This window comes from Pteronotus mesoamericanus, unplaced genomic scaffold (genome assembly GCF_021234165.1).
Source record: "Pteronotus mesoamericanus isolate MK-2021 breed Mesoamerican mustached bat unplaced genomic scaffold, CSHL_Meso_final contig_58, whole genome shotgun sequence".
NCBI lineage: Eukaryota > Metazoa > Chordata > Mammalia > Chiroptera > Mormoopidae > Pteronotus > Pteronotus mesoamericanus.
The window spans coordinates 638,868-663,164 of record NW_026555205.1 but is presented as its reverse complement, the minus strand read 5'-3'; the positions used below and the strand labels follow the sequence as shown (position 1 = coordinate 663,164).

The window sequence follows — 24,297 nt, the reverse complement described above, 5'->3', positions numbered from 1 at the left end:
GAATGATACTGCTAAGGAAATAAAAACAAGCCACAGACTCAGAGCAAATCTTGGCAAAATATTTCTAACAAAAAACATGTATCAAAAATATTTGAAGAAGTCTTACAATTGGATAATAATAAGACAAACAGCTCAAAAATTGGCAAAATCTTGATCACTTTTTAAAAGAATACAACCAAATGGCAATAAGTACATGAAACAATACTCAGTGTCATGATGACTATTCATTTTTAAAACCACAATAATAAACAGATTCTCCCTCACTAGAATGGCTAACGTTGAAAAAACTAACACTACCGAAGGGTGGCAATCATTCGCAGCAACTGAAACTCTCATAATTTGCTGATGAGAGTGCATAATGTCACTTCAGCAATTTCTTTAAAAAGGTAAAAATGAACCTACCTTATACAGTGATTCCACTGTTTATATTTACCTATGTGATATGAAAATGTATGTACATGCACCAAGAAAATATGCACAAATATTTAGAACTGCTTTATTGATAATAATCTCATCCTGGAAATAAATCATGCCTATCAACAAGTGAAAGGATAAGCAAAAATTATTGCAAGGGAGTAATATTTACAATTAAAAAAACTAGTGATATAGTTTCTTTCCTTTTCTCACATAGACACTCATGGCTAAAATTCCTTCTAAACACTTTTTAAACTCTTTATCCAAGTGTTTTAACAATTTTCCTGGTGATTTTTTTTTTTTTTTTGTCTGCGAGTAATTTAAATATTGCGATTTGATTTCCAATTATCTGGGGAATTTTCTCAATATCTAATTGTTTCTGATTTCTATTTATGGGGGGTATTTTGAAATATAATCACTTACTAACTTCATTGGAGTGACATTGGTTACTAAAATTATAAAGGTTTCAAGTGTACAATTCTATAACACATTATCTGTATATTGTATTGTGTGTTCACCAGCCCAAGTCAAGCCTCCTTCCATCACTGTTTATCCCTCCAGACCCTCTTCTACCTCTCCACATTCCGTTTTTCCTCTGGTAATTAGCACACTGTTGTCTGTGTCTATGTTTTTTTGTTTCTGTTTTTTTGTATTTTTTGCTTAGTCCTTTCACCTTTTTCACCCAGTTCCCCAACCCTCCACCCCTCTGACAGCTGTCAGTCTGTTCTCTATGAATCTAATTTAATTTTTTTTGGTCAGAAAACATACTGTCAAAGATTCCAGTCTTTTTAAACTATTAAGATATAGTTTATGTTCCAGCATATGATTTATCTTGGTGAGCATTCCATATGAGCATTTAATACGTAGTAAAAAGAACATATGTTCAGAAACATTTGGGGTAGTGTTTGGTGAACATCAATTGCATCGTTATTTGATAGTATTATTAATATTTTCTATATCTTGACTCTTTTCTAATAGTTACTGAGGAAGAAATGTTAAAATTGCCAATTGTGATTGCAGATTTGTTCATTACTTCCTTTAGTTCTGTTAAATTTCGCTTCATGTATTTTGAAGCTGTGTTATTAGAGAAAAATATATTTAAGATTGTTATGTCTTACTCTTGAACTTCTCCTTTTATTGTTTTGAATGACCCCCTTTATTTCTGGTCATATTTCTTCTCTTGAAGTATAATTTGTCTAATATTAACTTGGCCATACCAGTTTTCTTATAGTGACTGTACATTATGTCATTTTCATAATTTTTTAATTTTCAACTTATATGTGTTTTCATATTTAAAGTTCATCTCTTTTAGACAGTGATCTAAAAGATCACAGCTTTTTTATCCTAATCTAAGAAGTAATGCCTCCTAACTGGAATATTTGGTCCAATTGTTACAGAACCCCGCCAATGCTGTTCTGGAATAGTTGTGGGGTCTGATTGTCCGCCATCAAGAAGTGTGACTCCCAATGCAGGAGTTTGGTGAAAAAGGAAGGAGACTGTTTATTTAAAGGTTATACAGATTTAGAATAATGGCAGATGTCATTAAGTCCTGCCCCCTTTAAAAACATGTGAGAATACATAGTTCTGCCTCTCTTTGCCAATCGAAGCCAGTTTCAAAACATGCCAATCAGAGGTACCATCTTTCAGAAAACCAGAAGTCTGCAGTTCAGCTTTCCTGGTCACAGTTCAGCTCCAGGCATCCTTCATGAGTCCAGGTGGCTAGGCAGGTAGGTACCTACAACTCCACCAGCTCTACCACCTGACTTCTCCACCAAGACACGAATCTGGATGTCTGGGCAGGTTTCCCACTGCTGCACCACCAGCTGTGGCGACTCACTGGTCTGACTTTACGCCTTCCCTCTCTTAGTCCAGACCATAGAGCTTCTCTCCCATATCAGATCTCATGGCCGACCCCCTTCTGTTTCAGCCCTCCCTCATTTAAATGCTCCATCCAGAACTTCCTGCATGATCTTATATCCGGCCCCTCTTATGATGTGTTAGCGTCTGCCATTTTTGCCAGTTCCCTTTATCTTTTACCTTCTTTTGGCTACCATCTTTAATCAAGGCAAAAGTACCCAGTGATGCACCGACATCCAGGGTGGGCATCTACACCTGCCTCTGGCGCAGGCACTGCATGAACTCCCCCAGCTATGTCAGGAGTCCCTGAGCATTTTCATAGTCACATACACAATTTACCATGGGGAACAACCCTCTTCCCTTCAGGAAGGTGCTAACTTGCTGTTGTTACACAATGTATCTTAAACTCTGTACCATGCACTGTTCCCTTCCCCCAATCAAGGACTGTGGGGCTGTTTTCCTATTTTCAGGGGACTTATGTTCTGCACCCCATTACACAATTACATTTTATGTAATTATTGATATGATTGTGTTTAAGTCTGACATCTTGCTCCTTGTTTTCTATTTGATTTTTCTCCTCTTGCCTTCTCTTCTGTTTATCAAATATTTCGGCATTGCATTTCAATTGCTTTATTAAATTTTTAACTATACATTTTTTTAATTATTTTTAGTTGATGTAGTGATTACCATATTCTCTCTTAGCTCGTATTCATCCCTAAATTTAATAATGTGCCACTTTCCCATTTCAGACTTCAGAAATGTAAGAAACACAGTAAAATGTCATTTGGTAGGCCTATGTTTTTGCTATTGTTGCATACATGCTATTTCTACATATATTATACACGTAATCATAAAATTAAATTATTTTTTCTCTAAAACCACATTTTTATCTTTTAATAAGTTTGGATTAAAAAAAAGTAGTCTTTTATACTTACTTACATAGTTGCCATTTCAAGTGCTTCTCTTCCTTCAGTAGATCTGAAATCCTCCTGTATGATTTCTATAAGTCTAAAGACCTTCCTTTACCATTTCTTTTAGTGAAGGTCTATTGATAACAAATATTCTCAGCTTTAGTTTATCTGAAAATGTCTTAATTTTACCCTCATATTGAAAGGTATTTTCACTGAACATAAAATCCTTGGTTGACAGGTATGGGTTTGTTTTGTTCTTATTTTGCTCTCTTTAAAGACAGCTTAATTTTCTTCTATCCCCCATGGTATCAGATGTGAAGTCCTTGAATATCTGTATATTAATCTTTTCTATGAGACGTCATTTTTCTCTTCCCTTTTATATTTGGTATTCATTTATTAGTAGTTTTATTGTGATAATCTTATGACTTCCTTTCTCTGGGTTTATTCTGCTAAGTACTTGTTGAGTCGTATAGAACTACTGGTTAATAGTTTTAACAAATTTGTGAAATTTTTACCATTATTCCCTCAAAGATTTTCCTACCCCACTATTTCTTCTCTTCTTGCTGACACTTTAATTACATGTGTGTTAGGGTACTTTATATTGTTCCATAGGTCACTGAACCTTTAATCTTTTTTGTTGTTGTCATTCTAATGAGTAATTTTCATGAATTGTCTTCAGGTTTATGGTTTCTTTCTCCTGCCATCTCTAATCATCTTTTAAATTTTCCACTTTATTTTTCTTTTTGATATTTTACCTTGTAGATCCAAAATACTGTTCTATACATTTTTTAAAAATTTTTAAAATTTATTTTTATTAAATTTATAAATCATGTTTATTCTATTACAGTTATCTCAATTTTTACCCCTTTACCCCTTCCACCAATTACGACCCAATGCCCCCACTCCCACAGTCAATTCCCACTCTGTTGACCATGTCCATGGGTCATTCATACATGTTCTTTGTCTAGTCCCTTCCCTTTCTTTACACCATTGTCCTCTTTCCCCCTCCCCTCTGGTCACTTTCGGTCTGCTCCATGTTTCCGAGCCTGTGCTTCATTTTGTTCAGTAGTAGATTTTGTTGAATAGAGTCCACTTATAAGTGAGATCACATGTTATTTGTCTTTCATCAATTGGCTTATTTCACTTAGCTTAATATTCTCCACTTCCATCCATGTTGTTGAAAAAGGTACTTCCATTTCTCTTTCTTTCTTTCTTTCTTAATGCAGATTGATTCTATTTTTTTAAATGCCAAAGTTAATTATAAAATATTAAAAAAATTTAATATCCTTATAAAGCCTCAGCAATTAAACCAACATGACACCAGCACAGAAGAAATCAAGTAGATCAATGAATGTAATGAGCATTCTAGAGACAAATGTACATATCTGTATAACAATGTAATATATGATTTAGTTGATATTACAAATCAATGGGGAAAATAAGACTTATTCAACAAATAAGGTGCACAGGCCACTATTATTTGAAATAAAACAAATATAGAGCCCTATTTCACACATTATACAAGAAATATTCAGGTGAATTAAAAATCAACATGTAGAATATCAGGAGTTTTAGAATAAAATAGAACTAATATTTTTCAGGACTTGAAGTAAAATATTCTAACCCAGAAGCTATAAAGCATGTATTGACAATATGACTATATTAAACATTTAACTATATAGTAATATACATATAAAAAAAGTTAAACGACAAGGAATAGAATAGAAAGGTATTAGCAACACATCTAAAACATGGTTAATAGGGTTTTTTGTTTTTGTTTTTGTTTTAGGGGAAAAAATTCTACAAACATTTAATAAAAAAAAATGGATAAAGAATACCAAAAAGTCATTTAAAGTATTTTTTAAAAAATAATAGAAATAGGCAAGAAATATACTAAAACAGGTTTAGTTTCAACAAATAGTAAAGGAACAATGAAAATCACATCATTGTCACAATCAGATTAATGAGTATTAAAAATATTAGCAATATCAAGTATTGGCAACTCTAAAAGGAACTGGGTATTCATAGACTCTTTTTCTTCATCTTAAAGTGGTCCCTTTAGCATATTTTGCAATGCTGGTTTGGTGGAGGTGCATTCTTTTAGCCTTCTTTTATCTGGGAAACTCCTTATTTTGCCTTCCATTTCAATTGAGAGCCTTGCAGGGTAGAGCAGTCTTGGTTACAGGCCTTTGCTTTCCATGACTTGGAATATTTCTTTCCATTCCCTTCTGGCTTGCAGTATTTCTGTTGAGAAGTCAGATGCTAGCTGTATCAGGGATCCCTTGTATGTTACTACCTATTTCTCCCTTACTGCCCTTAGGATTCTCTGTTTGTCTTTGATACTTGACATTTTAATTAGGATGTGTCTTGGGGTGGGCCTCATTGGTTTCCTCTTGAATGGAACCCTCTGTGATTCCTGGACATGTGTGACTTTTTCTCTCCAGTTAGGGAAGTTTTCAGTCGTGACTTTTTCAAACAGGTTCTCTATCCCTTCCACATCCTCTTCTCCTTCTGATATCCCTATTATATGAATATTTATACGTTTCAGGTTTTCCTGCATTTCCCTCAATGCCTCTTCATTCTTTTTGAGTCCTTTTTCATTTTCTTGCTCTTTCTAGGAGCTTTTTTCTACCTTGTCCTCCAGCTTGCCGATTCGGTCCTCAGCTTCATATAGCCTGCTTTTGATTCCTTCTACTGTGTTCTTCAATTCAGAAATTGTATTCTTCATTTCCTCTTATCTCTTATTGATAGTTTCTATGTCCATTTTGATGCTGATATAGTTTGCAGTAAGTTCCTAATAGTTTCCCTGTACTTTTCAGTAATTCTCTCTGAGCTCATTGAGCTCATTGAACTGTTGTTTGGAATTCAATATCTGATAGTTTACTTGCCTCTCTTTCACTTAGTCCTCTTTCTGGGAATTCCTCCCTTTCCTTCGAGTAGGGCATATTTCTTTGTCTTCCCATTATTTGTGAGACTCTTTCCTTTTGCTTCTGATTCTGAAGTTGATCTGTCTTGATATCCTGACTTCGTGGTGTGAACTTCTATGGTTGGAGACGGTTGTTTTGACTTTCTGGATCTGTCTCTGATGATGTCAGATGTTTACCCTGTCTGACCTTATGTGGTCTGTTCAGACTTCCAGTAATCTACTGTTCGTGGCTGTCTCCTTCAGCTGTTACTCTATTCACTCTGCACTCAGCAGTTCGCCTTAGGCAGCTCCGGGCGGGGTGGAGTCTCTCCTGGGATTGGGGTTTTGGCTCTCTTCATGCTGCTGCCGTAAGGGGGAGGAGACCGCATTGGGGATCCCTCCTTCTACTCTCTCTGTTCTCTCCCCAAAGTCTCCGTCCCCAGTCTCTCCTCAAGGATCTCCAGACCTCTCTGTGCCTCCTTTAGCCAGGGATCTATTGTCTGTGGCTGCCACTCTGCACTCAGCAGGCAGCTTAGACTGCACAAGATGGGGTGGAATCCCCCATGGGGGCAGGGCTTTTGGGTCTTTTGACGCTGGTGCAGCTCAGGGGGATTGGTCTCTGCCTGAGCAAGATGGCTGCTTCCTCCTAGGGTATGAGTCAGCAACGAGATCCCACCGGCTACTCTCTGTTCTCTCCCCAAAGCCTCCTTCTGCAGTCTCTCCTCAGGCGTCTATAACCCACTCTGCCCCTGCCTTTGTCGGAGACCAGGGTAAGTGTCTGAAAATACAAATTTATGCATTAGCACTTTATTTTCTTTTTTTTATAATGATGAATATCTATATTAATAAAAAATATCTCAAACAGCTTAAGTTTACACCTTAGGAAAGTAGAGAAAGAATAACAAAGCCCAAAGTTAGTAGAGAAAGGAAGTAATAATCAGAGAAACTTTTAATGAAACAGAGAATAAAAATATCATAGTAATGATTGGTGGGGGGGGGGTTTAGGTACACCACTGATAATTACATATTTATTTTTTTTAAAAACCCACTATTCCATCTTCAATAGTGGCTGCTCTGTAGTGCATTCCTATTAGCAATACACAAGAGTTGAAGGATGAGCTTTTTTTCTATTACAATTTACACTTAATGTTGTTTTGTATTACTTTCAGTTTTAGAGCATAGTGGTTAGACAGACAAATGCTTTACAAAATGGTTCACCCAATATTTCAAGTACACACCTGGCACTGTGCATAGTTATAATAAAATTATTGACTATATTTACTGTAATTTACATCCAAGTGAAATCCTGTGGTTATTTGTCTTTCTCTGACTTATTTCACTTAGTATAATACCCTCTTCATCTATTTGTGATGTCACAAATGGTTAAGATTTTGTTTTTCTTTTTCTTTCTTTCTTTCTTTTTCTTTCCTTTCCTTTCTTTCTTTCTTTCTTTCTCTTTCTTTCTTTCTTTCTTTCTTTCTCTTTCTTTCTTTCTTTCTTTCTTTCTTTCTTTCTTTCTTTCTTTCTTTCTTTCTTTCTTTCTTTCTTTCTTTCTTTCTTTCCTTTCTTTTCTTTCTTTCTTTCTTTCTTTTCAAATACATTTGTCTCTGCTTTCCCCCCACCACTTCACCTTGCCCCCCTCACCACTGTCCTTCCCTCAAACCTTCCCCACTTTGGCTTTGTCCATGAATCCTTGTTATATGTTCCCTGACTCAACCCTTCCCTTCCTTTTCACTGCCCACCCCTCCCTCCTTCCCTCTTCTCTCTGTTGGTTTCTTTTTTCTTTCTGTGTTGCTGGTCTTAATTTCCTTACATCTTTGTTTTGTTGGTTAGGTTCCACTTATATGTGAGATCATATGGTATTTTTCCTTAACCCCCTGGCTTATTTCGCTTAGCATAACGCTCTCTAGATCCATCCATGCTTTCGCAAAGTGTAGTAGTCCCTTTTTCTTTCTGCTGCGTAGCATTCCATTGTGTAAATGAACCATAATTTTTTTTATCCAATCATCTACTGATGGGCATTTAGGTTGCTTCTAACACTTGGCTATTGTAAATTGTGCTGCTATGAACATTGGGGTGCATAGGGTCTTTTGAATTGGCATTTTGGGATTCTTAGGGTATAGTCCCAGCAGGGGAATCACAGGATCAAAAGGCAGTTCCATTTTCAGATTTTTGAGGAAATTCCACACTGCTTTCCACAATGGCTATACCAGTCTGCATTCCCACCAACAGTGTACTACTGTTCCCTTTTCTCCACAGCCTTGCCAGCACCGAAAAAAAATTGTTGATCTGTTTATGATGGCCATTCTGACCGGTGTGAGGTGGTATCTCATGGTGGTTTTGAGCTGCATTTCTCTGATGGCTAGAGATGCCGAGCATCCTTTCAAATGTCTTTGGGCCCTCTGTATCTCTTCCTTGGAAAAGCATCTGCCTGGGTCCTTTGTCCATTTTTTGATTGGATCATTTGTCTTCTTGGAGTGGAGTCATGTGAGTTCTTTATATATCTTGGAGATCAAACCTCTATCTGATGTATCATTAGCAAATATATTTTCCCATAGGGTTGGCTCCCTTTTCATTTTGCTGATGTTTTCTTTAGCCGTGCAGAAGCCTCTTATTTTCATGAGGTCCCACTTGTTTATTCTTTCCTTTATGTCCCTTGCTTTAGGGCACATATTGGTAAAAATAAATTGCTGCATGGGATATCTGAGAGTTTCCTGCCAATGTTCTCCTCTAGGACTTTTATGGTGTTTCGACTTCTGTTTAAGTCTTTTATCTATCTTGAGTTTATTTTTATGTATGGTGTCAGCTGATAACCAAATTTCAATTTTTTGCATGTAGCCGTCCAGCTGTCCCAACAGCATTTGTTGAAGAGGCTATTTTTACTCCACTTTATGCTTCTGCCCCCTTTGTCAAATATTAGTTGCCCATATAGACCTGGGCTTATTTCTGGGCTTTCTATTCTGTTCCACTGGTCTATGGGTCTGGTCTTGTGCCAGTACCAGACTCTTTTGAGTATAGTGGCTTTGTAATATACTTTGTTGCCCGGTGTTTTGATCCCTCCTACTTTGTTTCTCTTTCTCAAAATTGCTGTGGCTACTTGGGGTCATTTATGGTTCCATAGAAATTTTTGAAATGTCTGTTCTATTTCTGTGAAATACGTCATTGGTATCTTAATAGGGATTGCATTGAATCTATAAATTGCTTTGGGTAGTATGGACATTTGGATGATATTAATTCTTCAATTCCGTGAACACGGTATATGCTTCCATTTATTTGTGTCTTCCTTAATTTCTTTCTTCAATGTATAGTTTTCTGCATACAGGTCTTTTCCCTCTTTGGTTAAATTTATTCCTAGGTACTTTATTTTTCTTGTTGCTATATCGATTGGTATTTTTTTCTGATTTCTTCTTCTTCTATTGCATTGCTGGTGTACAAAAATGCCTTTGATTTCTGAATATTGACATTGTATCCTGCTGTTTTGCCAAATTCACTTACTAGGTCAAGTAGTTTTTTGGTGAAGTCTACAGGGTATTTTATGTACACTATCATGTCATCTATAAACAATGATACTTTTACTTTCTGTTTTCCAATTTTGATGGCTTTTATTTCTTTTTCTTGTCTGACCGCTGTGGGTAGGACTTCCAATACTATGTTGAATAGAAGTGGTGATAGCAGACATTCTTGTCATGTTCCCGACCTTAGTGGGACAGCTTTTTCTTCTTGCCCGTTTAGTATGATGTTGGCTGTAGGTTTTTCATATATGACCTTTACTATGTTGAGGGATGCCCCATTTATTCCCATTTTGTTGAGTGTTTTGTTCAAAAATGGGTGCTATACCTTATCGAATGCTTTTTCTGCGTCTGTCGAGATGACCATGTGGTTTTTGTCTTTCCTTTTGTTTATGTGATATATTGCGTTTATTGAATTGCGTATATAGAACCATCCCTGCATGCCTGGGATGAATCCCCCTTGATCATGGTGGGTAATCTTTTGAATGTATTGCTGGATACAGTTTGCCAATATTTTATTGAGGATTTCAGCGTCTATGTTCATCAGCGAAATTGGCCTGTAGTTTTCTTTCTTTCTAGGGTCTTTATCTGGTTTTGGGATCAGGGTGATGCTGGCCTCATAAAAAGTGTTTGAGAGTCGTCCATTCTCTTGGATTTGTTGGAATAGTCTGAGAAGGACAGGTGTCACCTCCTCCTTAAATGTTATGTAAAATTCTCCTGTAAAACTGTCCGGCCCAGGGCTTTTGTGTGCCAGGAGATTCTTGATTACTGCTTCCATTTTCCCAGCTGGTATTGGTCTCTTGTGCTTTGTGCTTCTTCCTCCTTCAGTGTTGCAAGATTATACTTTTATAGAAATTTGTCCATTTCATCAAGATTTTCAAATTTCTTGGCATATAATTGTTCATAGTAGTTTCTGACGAACCTTTGTATTTCTGTGTTATCAGTTGTTATTTCTCCTCTTTCATCTCTGATTTTATTTATTTGGGCCCTCTCCCTTTTTTTCTTGATGAGCCTGCTTAAAGGCCTGTCGATTTCATTTATCTTTTCAAAAAACCAGCCCCTGGATTTGTTGATCCTTTGAAGTGTTCTTTTCGTCTCTATATCATTCAGTTCTGCTCTGTTCTTAATTATTTCCTTCTTTCTCCTTGCTCTGGGATTTATTTGTTGTTATTTCTTCGGTTCCCAAAGTTGCAGGGTTAGGTCTTTTATTTGAAATATTTCTATCTTTTTTAGGTAGGCCTGTATTGCTATGAATTTCCTTCTGAGGACTGCCTTTGCTGTGTCCCATAGGTTTTGGACTGTTGTATGTTCATTTTAATTTGTTTCCAGAAACTTTTTTACTTCTTCTCTTATCTCATTATTGACCCTTTCATTGTTTAATAGTTTACTGTTCCGTCTCCATGAGTTTGCATGTTTTTGAGATTTCTCTTTGAGGTTGATTTCCAGTTTCAAGACCTTGTCATCTGAGGAAATGCTTGGTATTATTTCAATTTTCCTGAATTTGCTGAGGCTTGCTTTGTGTCCTATCATTTGGTCTATCTTTGAAAAAGTTCCATGCACATTTGAAAAGAATGTGTATATGCGTTGGCCCTTTAAACAGTTCTTTGTGTCTCCGGCTGCCTGTCTCTGGCAGAGAGCAACCCTGCTGCTTTTCGCAACTGGCTGTTTTCTGTACATTTTGGGCTCTGGTGCTGTGGGCTAGAAATCCCGCCCTTGGTTTACACCCTGCTCTTCTCAGGGAGATCCAGCTGGCTGTTTCAATATCCTTCTGGTCTTGCCGCCCATGGGCATCACGCCCACCTTCTCAGATCTGTACCGCACTCCTTAGCAGTTAGATTGCGCTAAAACTGATTCTTCTGTCTCCGGGTTTACAAGGCCCCTCTCTCGCTCTTGTTCAGTTGTTTGTTCCAGGTGATTTCTCCCCCATTTAGTTGTAATTCCAGGTTGGTCCTGGGAGGAGGTCAGTGTGACTCCTCTCACTCCTCCGCCATTTTGATTCTCACTATTCCATAATTTTTTATAATTTACATTTCTTTACCATGAGTCAGCATCTCTTCATAAATCAGGACCACATTTTTAAAGTCTTTGAACATCTTTATAACAGTTGCTTCAAATTCCTTATCAAAAAATTCCAACCTTAGCTGATATAGGAAGTGTGAAAAGAATACTTTCAAATATTCTGTCCAGTTTTATAGTTGTTTTTGGCTGGATAACAAGTCTTTTCTTGGGTTTTATTTTTCAACTATAGTTGACATTTAATATTATTTTAGATTAGTTTCAGTTGTACAGCATAGTGGTTACCCAGTCATACACTTTACAAAGTAACCCCCTGTTTATTACAAGTATTCACCTGGCACCATACATAGTTACTACAGTATTATTGATTATATTCCCTCTGCTGTATTTCACATCCCCATGACTACTTTTTGACTACTAATTTGTACTTATTCTTTCACTCTTTTTCACCTGGCTCCCCACCCCTTCCCTTCTGACAACCATCAGTCTGTTCTCCATATCCATGAGTCTTTTTCTATTTTTCTGTTCATTTATTTTGTTGTATATATTCCATAATCCACATGTAAGTAAAATCATATGGTATTTGTCTTCTTCTTTCTGACCTATTTCACTTAGCATGATACTCCCTAGGCTCACCCATGTTATGGGAAATGGTAATATTTCATTCTCTTTTATGACTAAGTAATATTTCATTGTATTTATGTACCACCACTTTTTTATCCACTAATCTAGTGATGTCCATTTGGGTTGCTTTAATAGCTTGGCTATTGTAAATAATGCTGCAATGAACATAGGGGTACATATACTCTTTCTCTCCTAAATATTTTCTCAATGCCATATAAGAGTGTTTAACTATCTGATCTTATTTTTAAGAAATGTCAGTATCCATTCGTCTATCTGCATTCACCTTCCTTATTTCTCATTCTTTTTTGAAATCAACAAATGTCCACTTAAATAATTTTCTTCATCCAGTTAATAATTCTGCTCTTTTACCACCTAACACTTCTCACTTCCTTTTATCCTTTTTTCACCTTTTCATATAGGCCCTGGTAATTCCTGCCACCCATTTATACTACCATCTCTTCTAATAAAAAGTGACAACCATTTTTTTAGTAACAGACATTTTTTGTCGTAATGTAATTCTCCTAGCTGTTTCTGACTTTGCCTCCTTGGGGACCTATATCCATGTGGAGACTAAAAAAACAATATTTTTCCTCCCACCTTCTATTTCCTCTAGCTGCGCTAATAATCAAAGATGTTAACAGGAAAAATCAAATTTTAATATGTGAGCATGTGGAATTCACATAAGCATGAAAATTCAAAACACTGTAAGGTAAAATTGGGTATATATATAATTTTAGACAAAGGAAAAGGAGGGGAAGCAGTAATAGGTGATCTATTACTAGGCCCCTACTTGATACCTTCCTATCTACCATACTTAATTCAAATTAGGTTAAGGTGACTGTTAAGATTTCTTTCTTGGAGCCATCTTTTCCATCTGAATCTCTTAGGCAGGAAAGAGGGGTCAAAAGTTTTTCCATCTTTTGTTTCTTAACCACCATCTCAAAATCAGTATTCCAAAAGGCAAAACTTTTGTTTCTTTTCAGCCATCATCTGTAAACTTCCTTTTTTATATCTTAAAACTTCTACTGGCTCTCAGCTTTAATGTGTATACACATTATTGCACATTAAATATAATCTTCAGTTTCCTCAAACTTCATTAGCTTATGAGTAGTGTAGAAGAAAAAAATATTTTCTTTCTACGCTTCTGAGTTTTTAGCTTACACCCTCTGCAATAAAAGACAGATTACCAAGAGAAATACAAACAATTTTAATAAGAGAATGACCGAACAATTAGTATTGAGCAAAACAAGTTTTTATTTACAGGAGTCCAACCTCAGGGGGGCTGGGAGCACTCCTGCTCAAAGCCCTGTTCTCCCATGAGACCCAGCACTTCACTTGCTCCTCAAAAGGCTATAAACGAAACCATGCACAGAAGTTGCCCATATCCTTATCTGTTCTTAAGCTGGCTGTGCAAACAGGTCTCCATCCTCACTGGACTGTGCTCTTGTGGGTTTCAGAGTTGCCATCCTCACATAACAGCTCTCTCCTTCAGGTTCTAGGGCATGTTGTCCTCAGCCTCCATGAAATGGTTCAAGAAAACATGTGCCATGTTCCACTGGATCATGGTGGAGTTCAGGGAGGCACACGTTCCAAGAGAGGGGCTTCTTTATACATCCTTCAGAGAAGCAGGAGTCTGCATTCCTGGGCCATAGTTCAGCATTCCAGGCATCTGTCACAAATCTGTGCTTGGTTTGTCAGGTACCCACAATTCCCAACTCCATCAGCATTGCCAGAATCTTCTTCAGGCAGGTTTCCCAGCAGGTCTCCTCTTTCTAACTCTTGGTCTTGCCTCAGTGCAGACCGCGTGCCTGCTTCCTCACTACACTACAATCTTCATGGCTGCATCTCCTCATGGCTGCCTGCTCGGAGGAGCAGTTGTAGCTCTTCCCTCACTACAGACAGCATGGCTGAATCCTGACTTCCTGCCTGCATGGCTTCTAGCTTACATGCCAGCCCTCATGGTGGACTGCTTCACTTCAAACCGTATAGCTGCTTGCTGCTTCCTTTCTCACACCTCATGGCCAAATCCCCCTTCTTCATGGCTCCTTCCTCATGGCTGCTACCTACTCTCTCAGCCTTCATTGCAGACTAGCCCTTCCTCTCTCTTCCTGTCCTTATTTTAAATGCTGGAGCTTCCTATGTGACCTTATATCCAGCTCCTCCAATGATGAGCTACTCCTGCCAGTTCCCTGTACCTTTTTACCTTCTTTTGGTTGCCATCCTTAGAGCAAGAATACCCTGTGACACAGGAGCCTCTGCCTCCTTGCTTCTCACACAGGCCTTGTATAAGTTCCCCTAGCTACATCATGAGTCACTACATTCCGAAAGTCACATACTCCTTTTGCTCTGGTATGGGGGTGGCAGCCCTGTCCCTTCAGGAAAGACACAGTTTCCACTTGCCATTGTGATGCAAAGTATCTTAAAGTATCATGCATTTCCCCTTTCTCCTAATTATGGGCTGCTGGGGATATCCTCAGGGACTCCCGCTCTGTATCTCATTACATGTATGCTTTAAGTATATATAGGAGATATCCAGAAAAACTGAGTAAATCTCCCAGATGTCATAAGCCACCATCTTAAATACTATCTTCAGCTGAAAACAAAGATGTTGGGTATGAGGCTGTCAATTATAGAATGTTACAAGGAAAATCACAGTAAACAAAGATAAGGTTTGTTGTGCAGATTTAAGTGGGTGCCTTATCCATTGATAACATTATGTTGTGATTTAGAGTAATGCTTTTTTTTCCTGGGACAGGGAGGGAGACATTTACAAATGGATATTTCCTTATTAAATGCGAATTTCTCTCACAAATTGTTTTCAGAGCTTCTCCTATATCTGCTATTTCTCAAAATAACCCTTATGCCAAAGAGGTGTATTTTGGGTGTCATATTCTGCTACCTTTCAGTGTTAATTGTGGTCCTATTTCATTGCTGCCTCAAATTTCACTTCCTCATACCCTCAGCTATATTGTATTTGAATATTAGGAGCTCTTCTTCCTGCTTCTCCACAAATTCTTTTCCAAAAATATCTTACAAAACCTGGTCATTCCTCTCGTTAGTTCATGGACTGGCTGTTCTGCTTTCGTGCTTACAAACGTTCTTTTTTAGTTCAACTTCCTTCAAATTCATTTAAGGTCTTCTTTTACCACTAACTTACAATTACTATGTTTTATTTAAACATGCCTATATTCTTACTATTGTTACTGGCCTAAAGAGGTCCATTTGCCTGCATGCATCAATGCCCAATGAAGACACAAACAGGAGCTTGCAGGAAAGAAAGTAAGGGTTTATTTTCAGGAAGTTGCCCATGTCTGGAGACAGGTGAGCCAATGGTCAAAAAAATTTGGCTTTCAGGGGATGGGTTATTCAGGGGAAAATTACTAGTCATGGTAACTAAGGGAGTCAGAGTCATGGTCAGGGTCATGGTCTCTACAGGTTGGTCAGCAGTGGGGTAGGGGGTAGGTTACCAGTTCCTCTCTCTGGTCCTGGTGTCAGCCATGGCGTTGCTTCCTGTGGTGCTACCACTTTCCTGGGTCTGGAGCTGAAACACAACTGAAGTCTAGATGTTACCTCTAGTCTGAAGACTGTCTCTACAGTCCATGGACCTGAGGCTTTGTTTCTAGATTATTTGATGCTGACCAGAGCCTCATTGTCCTGAGGGCTTGATGATTGAAGGAGTGGACTTGCAAGAGACAAGGAGGCATGTGAGTTGGGGTGCTGGATGAGGCCAGTTGGAATCAAAGGAAAGAAAGGAGAAAAGGTTATATTTAAAAATGCAGTTTCTGTCCTGCTACAGTATCCCTAAAGCTAGTAATAACCCTTGAAGTTCAAAGCTGACTATGAACCTGACTCTGAATTTCTTAAACTTCTCACTGCACTCATACTAATTTATTTGTGAAAGCATAAAAAATGCTTTTTTTTTCCTCTCAGCAATGCATCATAAACTGCGAACTGAGAACCAGCATAATTTGCATTTGTTTTGTCTTCAATGTTCTTCTCTGAAAACAGTTCCTTCATCTTCCGCTGTTAACTCCTGTGTTCCAGGGATCCACTTGTTACACCATGAGGCAATAGACCACTCATGTCAGCTTGACATGGTGTGGTCCTCTTAGGTGTCCTTGAAAAAAATCATCATGCAGATAAATACCTCTGAGGTAGCACTGCAGTTTGGTAATAATTCTCTTAAACTATGTTTTCATTTTCATGTTGGCCGTTCTGTTCCAGGAAATTTATTCTATAATCTCTCTCTCCACTTTCATATTATCATTTGTTATTTATCCGTTGGCAGTCTGCATCCTGTCTTCATTACTCCACTGTAATTGTTCTCCTCCTAATCACCAGTAACCTCATCATTTTCAAAGACAGAAAAAATGTTCGAATTCTAGACCCCTCCGTGGCATTTGATCCCGGTAGGAATGTCTTCTTCAGAACATTCTCTCTCTGCCTGCTACAATTTTTTGTTCACACTGAATTATTTTACCTGCTGATTCTGTGCTGTTGATACTCATTTTGCATATGTTGCTGCTGGTAATTTGGGTGTCTTCCCAGAAGATGCTAAGAGAAGTTTACTCAGACCAGTTTCGTACATGCACAGACAATGTCAACTATATAATGACTGCTGTCTGGCCATCAGTGATTTTAAGACACTATCAGTTGTAAGATATATCGCACTTTCAAACATTAAAATCTGAAAGGAATAAGCATCTAAAAATCATTGGCATATGGTATTATTATCTGATTATTTGAAAAGAACTGATCTGTGTTGCTTGAATTCAAGGCTATAAGAAATAACATAAACACCATCACACTTTCTCTGAACTTGCATTATTTGCAATAAAATAACCTCACTGAGTTATTTTATGACTTTAATGAGCCTGGAATGAGATAATGCATGTAAAATGTGTATACTGATAAAGTTCCAGAGTCAATAAGCACTCAGTGAATGATAGCAGTAATAGTAGTAGTAGTAGTAACATTAGTCCTCATAGTAGTCATAGTAACACATGATATTTTCAATAAAAACTTCACTATAACTATGTTACTGAATTCAATACTTATAAAATGCTAAGACCCTTTGTGTTTATTGAAGGTATATTTTTACTATGGGTTTAAGTAACCTTTATAAATAATAATCACTTAGTGCTTTTGATGAGAAAATGCATACAAAATAGCTGACTGTTGATTGGTTAAAATAGTACCTGATAATTTCAGCAGAATAGGAAATATAACTTAGTTTTTTGTTTCTAAAATTCTAAAGATATAGATTTATTGAAGTTAATTTCAGAAAGATTAAGTGGTTCTAGCTAATAATTCTTGATATGTTTCTGTCTGGATTGAATAATATATGAAAGTATATAATAATTATAAAATAATTGACACAATTTGTAACAAAGAGGAAGTACACCATAAAATATATTATCATTGCAATTGGTTACTTATACATAGTATTTTCTTTTTTTAAGATTTTATTTTACTTATTTTTAGAGAGAGGGGAAGGAAAGCAGAAAGAGAGGGAAACATTAATGTGTGGTTGCCTCTCATGCACCCCCTACTGGGTACTTGATACACAACCCAGGCATGTGCCCTGACTGGGAATTGAACCAGCATCCCTTTGGTTCTCAGGCTAGCACTCAGTCCACTGAGCCACACCAGCTAGGGCATGTACATAGTATTTTCTATGGTAGTTCAATTTTCACTTTTTCTCCTTGGCCAAATCAAAGATTGCTCCATTATACTTGTTGAACTTAACTTTTCTGAAGTTAACTTCACCAAATAATATGTGTCTTTCAGAATTTGATGAGGATGAAAGAGATAATGCATGTGAAGTATTATGTTGCTATTACTGATGTGTTTATATTTACCTGACATTATAATATCACCTGAATTTCTACTGGTTGACAAATTTAAAATACTAAGAAAAACAATACATTTGCAGAACTTAACTTTCTAGGGCTAAAATAACTTCATCAATTAACATAGAATAGCAGTTCTCAAACTCTGGTGTCAGGGCCCCTTCATACTCTCAAAATAATTGGGGACCTCAAAAAGTGTATGTTTATGTGATTTGTATATATTGATATTTATTATGTTACAAAGTAAAACTAGGAAATATTTAAAATGTTTATGAATCATTTAATTTTAAATAACAATAATTAACCTGTTTATTGTTAACATAAATACTATATATTTGTGAAAACTATATTTTCCCAAAGAAACTAAGAAAGAGATCAGGCACTGTTTTACAGTTTTGGAATCTCTTTAATATTTAGTTTTATGGAGAGACAGTTGGATTCTCATACATGCATCTGCATTCAACCTGGTGTGATATGTTGTTTGTCCTGACGTTTATAAAGGAAATGCTGTTTTAAGAAAGATAGGTGGAAAAGGGAAACCTAGCAAACTCTCTAAGTCTCAGAGACCCCCAGGGTCCTTGAACCACACTTTGAGAACTGCTGACACATATCTTTAATTTTTAAAATATTTAATAAAATAATTTATGCAATATATATTGTTGTTAATGCTACCTTAGTGGTTGCTATTATTTATAATTTCCAGATATTCTCAAAGAACTTGAGCTTCTTCTGTTTTGTTGACTGCATTCATGGTTTCTAAAAATAAAAACAACTTACAATGGCATAGATTTGGTAAAGAAATTAAGCTACTTTACCAAATAATATCTATATTAACCCAACTGAGATAATGATTTTTACATCTATAATGGCAGCAATATGCATGGGTCAGTGTCTGGCACATACAGTAGACTCAATAAAAGCCAATTTTAGAGTTACCCTTTACTCAGTATACATAAAATTATACAAATAGATGCCAGGGATAAAATTGGCATCAAATACCCAAAAACAACTTCTGCTTATCTAGAATCACTTTGTTACTCTGTCTTGTTCTTTAAAAAGCCCTACTTTTAGGGCTTAAAAAGCCCTAGAATTCCATAGGAAAAGAATAAATCTTTTAACAGAAGCAAGCTAATACCACTCCATACCTGGGCTTTGAGTAACACTGACTTCCACTGATCTTAGAGTCATTGTGTGAAGCCTTCTCCAGAGACTTCAGGTGACTCTAGGAATACCTAGAAGACTGCATCCTTTCCTGTGGGGACTGAATCCCCACTCTAGCACTTGTTCACTGAGGGTAGGAGTGTCTGCCTGGTCAGGATTCCTACAGATTCCAGTTCCCACATTGCTGGGGGGCAGTGCAAGAGGAGATTAGAAAGGGAGAAGTTCCTTTATACTCTTTCTCTCATCTTATTACAGGATACTGAGAAAGTATAACCATTTTGTCAGAAAATGGACTCTTCCCTGTAATTACATCCAAGTGGTGAGCATTTCCACTTAACAGTCCAAGTGTTTTGTTCTGGAGGTAATCACTTTCAAGATTAGCAGTGGCCACTAAGTCTTTGAGAGCTTCCTGATCTAAGGTCTAATAGGGATTTCTTTGTCAGTTTCAGAAAGGACCTCTATGTTTTCTTTTTCTTTTTACAATTTTTAAAATATTATTAAACTTCGGTTATGGAGACTTTCAAACAGTATAAAAGTAGATAGAATTATGAGTAAGGACCCAAAAAACCCCCGGAATTTATTTATAAAAATTGTGTACTTACTCTTACATGTTTAAACTTCAGTCACCTTCAAAGTACTCTCCATATGATGCAACACAACTATCAAGACTTTTTTTTCCACTGCTCAAAGCAGTTCATCAATTTTGATGCTTTTTAGTGTTTCTGCCAATTTTTGTTTTAGCTCTTCCACATTGGCAAAACATTTCCCTTTGAGGACTTTTTTTCTTCTGGGAAACAAAAAACAGTTGCTCGGGGTGAGATCAAGTGAATAGGGAGGGTGGCACATGGGATTCTTGCCATTTTGGGTCAAAAACTGCTGAATGCTCAATGTGTTGCAGACATATGCACTTGTAAATCGCTCATCAAAAGATGGGCAAATGCTTTGAGTCTTCAAAAAAATTCACTGAAGCCAAATGCAGCCTCTCACAATAATGCCAGGTACTACACTGATACAGATGGGTTCATAAAACACACACCTAGTGAGGGAAGCCTATACTATAAGAGGCCTGCCCTCCAGAAGATAATTCTGGTTTCTTTTGGGTCCCCCTCATATATAATAGGACCTATGTATTCATCATCCAGCTCCAAAATTTATCAATTTATGGACTATCCTGATTCATCCATACTTCCATCCACTTCTTCCTCCTATATTATTTTGAAATAAACTCCAAACAACATAGTAGTTCATCCACAAATATTTCAGCATGTATATCTAAAATATAAGAATTGTTTTTCTGCATAACCAGAATGTCAGCATCACTCTTAAAAATTAACAAGCAATAATTATTTAATATCATTAAAAGGCAATTCATTGTTCAGAATTTCCAGCTGTGTCATGAATATTGTTTTTGTTCAAATACATTTGTGTCCATTTTCCCGCCACCACTTTACCCTGCCTCGCCCACACCTACCTCCCACCCTCAGTCCTTCCCCACTTTGGCTTTGTCCGTGGGTCCTTTATACATGTTCCTGGATTTGACCCCTCCCCTTCTTTTCCCCGTTACTCCCTCCCTCCTTCCCTCTCGTCATTGTTGGTTTGTTTTTTCTTTCAGTGTTGCTGGTTATGTTTTTCTTGCTTGTTTGTTTTGTTGATTAGGTTCCATGGATCATGAATATTTTTTAAAGTTTGTTTGCATCAAGAGACGAAGGAGTTTGACACATTATACTTGCTTGATAGGTCTTTTAATTCTCTTAATCTGTAGGTTCTCCCTCTAATTTTTTTCTCTTGTAACTTATTTGTTTTTAAGAAACCCTTCCCTCTTTCCCTCTTTCTTTATATTAGTGTCCTGAACTCTAGAAAACTTTCCGCAGCCTAACACTTCATTAAAACATTTCAGTAAGGATAAGTCAATACCTGCTTCTTTCTGGCAGGCTTGCACTATACTCTTTCCAGAGATTCCCTTATATTTATGAATTTTGGATCACATGTTCTAATGATAAAGGCTGACAGCATGCATTCTTACCTGCCTTTTTATACTCTTAAGAAATGTAGCCTGTGTGGTTCTGTTGTACTCTATATTCCCAAAGTCTGTTGAAATTCCTCCAAGCATTTCAGTAAAGTTGGTGAAAATTACCTCTGATATGTGCCACTCTTTCCATTCAGGCTTAAATGTTTCTTCTTGCACTGTATTACCTGAGGATACTTTCTGTTTTTGGCATCTCTTAGTTATTATACCCTTTCTTACTTTTTATGGGTAAGGTACCGAGGTTCAGAATTGTAGGGATGCCGCAATGTCCCAAGGAGTCTTGTCACATCTATTGCTGCTTCTCACACCATCACTTGGTCTCTTTTCTCTAGTATAAGGCCAGTTATTTTAGAAATTCACTGTCTGAGAAGAAGGCTTAAATATCACTTTCCAAACATCCTGAGAGAGCTCTCACAAAAAAATATATTGACCACTTTTTCCCTCTTGATCATCCAGTCACTTTATACCTGAGAAAGTATATTAAGACCAACTGTAGGGACTTTCAGTTTCAGATTTCTTCCCTCTGTGTTCGAAAGCCAGCAATAATCTCTGAGAGTGCACTTCTATCACTTCTCAGTTTAGTGTAGCTGTCCACCAGCCCAGGATTCCTAATGATAATCTCTGATAGAGTCCTAAAAATACAATCTGAATTTTCCCAGGCTTTAACTTTCTGTGGACACAAGAGAGAATAAATTAACAATGTTTGACTTTCACTTGCAAATGATCCCTACTTACTGATGTAAGATCTCTTCAAGATCTACTGTAGTCATTTCTGAAAATTTCCTTCTTTCTTACTTATGCATGGGCACAAGATCACCTTCTGCTCCCACATTTTCTGCTTGGCAGCCTATTTATTACCAGAGGTGCTTACCTAGAATACTACCTCTCAGTATTCTTAAAAAACAAAAATGTTCCAAGTTTCACATAAAAATGGGAGAGCTGCATCTCTTCCAAGTTTGCATTTCATTCTGTCTCTTAACCTTAAAACAATATTGCCTATGCCCAGAGTCTCATTAAAACTCTTGCTAAAAAGAGAGTCTTTTCAATTTCTGCTTATACAATATTTCTGCATAATGCACATCTAGTCCTTGTAGCACGTTTGATGGTCACACAGTCCTCTCTATTTCCAATAACTCCAGAGTTCTCAGGCCTTGTCTCCAAAGGACTCACACATAAACTTTCCTCTTCTTGACCCTTTTCCTCATGTTATCAGCTAAAAACTCATCTCAAAGTCAGCCCGACCAACCCTGATATGCTATTATTACTCTTATAGGCGATATACACATCATGCTTATTGCATTTGGAAGATGATAGGCTAAAAAGAATTATTGAATTTTCTTAATGCCATTGAGTACAGATGTAAATGTTTTCATTCATTTAGAAATATTTACTGAGTGCCTTCTATGAGCCAGAACAGTTTTAATAATTGGAAATAAAACAAACAGACACAATCTAGTCTTACACAGACCATATCTATAGTAGTTAACCTCAATAATGGTAATTCCAAGCCTTCTACAGGAATCTGGGGAGAAAGCATCCTCAACATGAAAAAAAAAATTTCATTTTCTGATACCATACTACTACTCTTTTGTGTGACTGCCCTTTTATACTGTGAATAGCTTTCAACAAATACCAATTCTAAATTTTCTTCAGCAAAATGCAATTGAATATATGCCATTGCACAAATCTGTTCAACCCTTCAATGTGCTGTAACAATGTCCTACCTTTTCTGTTGTTCTTACTCCTTCAGGTGTATCAGTTCCTATTCCAGTGATTGGACTGAGAGATGAAGACAAAGTGTTCGTCCACAATACCACCTGCGTGCTGAATGACCCAAACTTCGTTCTTATTGGGTCCTTCGTAGCTTTCTTCATACCACTGACGATCATGGTGATTACCTACTGCCTGACAATTTATGTTCTTCGTAGACAAGCTCTAATGCTACTGCGAGGCCGCACCGAGGAACCACCGGGAATAAGGCTGGATTTCCTGAAGTGCTGCAAGAAGAATATCACCGATGATGAGAACGCTGCAAACCCTAACCAAGATTTAAACCCACGTCAAAGAAAGAAGAAAGAAAAACGTCCTAGGGGGACTATGCAAGCTATCAACAATGAACGGAAAGCGTCTAAAGTCCTTGGCATTGTTTTCTTTGTGTTTCTGATCATGTGGTGCCCATTTTTTATTACTAATATTCTGTCAGTTCTTTGTGAGAAGGCCTGTAATCAAAAGCTTATGGAAAAGCTTCTGAATGTGTTTGTTTGGATTGGCTATGTTTGTTCAGGAATTAATCCTCTGGTGTACACTCTGTTCAACAAAGTTTACCGAAGGGCTTTCTCCAACTATCTGCGCTGCAATTATAAGGCAGAAAAAAAGCCTCCTGTCAGGCAAATCCCTAGAGTTGCTGCCACTGCTTTGTCTGGGAGAGAGCTCAATGTTACTATTTACCGGCATACAAATGAACCAGCAATGAAGAAAACTAATGACAATGAGCCAGGGATAGAGATGCAAGTTGAGAATTTGGAGCTACCAGTTAATCCCTCCAATGTAGTTAGTGAAAGGATTAGTAGTGTGTAAGAGAGTGCAGCACAGTCTTTTCCTACAGTAAAGCTAGACATATAGGAAAACGTTTGATAATTCTTCAGATGGTCCTATCTAATGTAAATATTGCTGTCTGAAAATAATGTTTTTATATATAGCTTTGCAATCCTGTACTTTACAATCATGCATACAATAGTGAGATTTAGGGTTCTATATTTACTGTTTATACTAGATGGAGAATAACTTATTTTGATTCTTTGATGTGTAAAATGTCAATCATTTTCTTTCCCTTCCTTCCTTCATCCCTCCGACCTTTTCTCTCTCTTTAATTCTCTCTTTTTCATTCTTTTGTGAATAAGGAAATGTTCATCTCAGGTGGCATTTGCAGGAGACCAGAATGATGCATGTGACAGTGGTTATACTTCAACCTCACTAAAAATTAAAAATTTAGTGGAATCTTTTTCCGGGTTAACAGTAAATA

The 24,297-nt window shown here is 37.1% G+C and overlaps 1 protein-coding gene across 1 annotated transcript in view; it reads left to right on the top strand.

Annotated features, from left to right (window-relative positions):
* The window catches only part of HTR2C (5-hydroxytryptamine receptor 2C), a 249,260-nt gene extending 225,408 nt beyond the window's left edge, over positions 1-23,852 (top strand). The window contains exon 4 of the mRNA XM_054580392.1: positions 23,026-23,852. Coding sequence (XP_054436367.1) covers positions 23,026-23,852 — 827 coding nt within the window. The remainder of the gene's footprint in view (positions 1-23,025) is intronic.
* Positions 23,853-24,297: the final 445 nt, after the last annotated feature.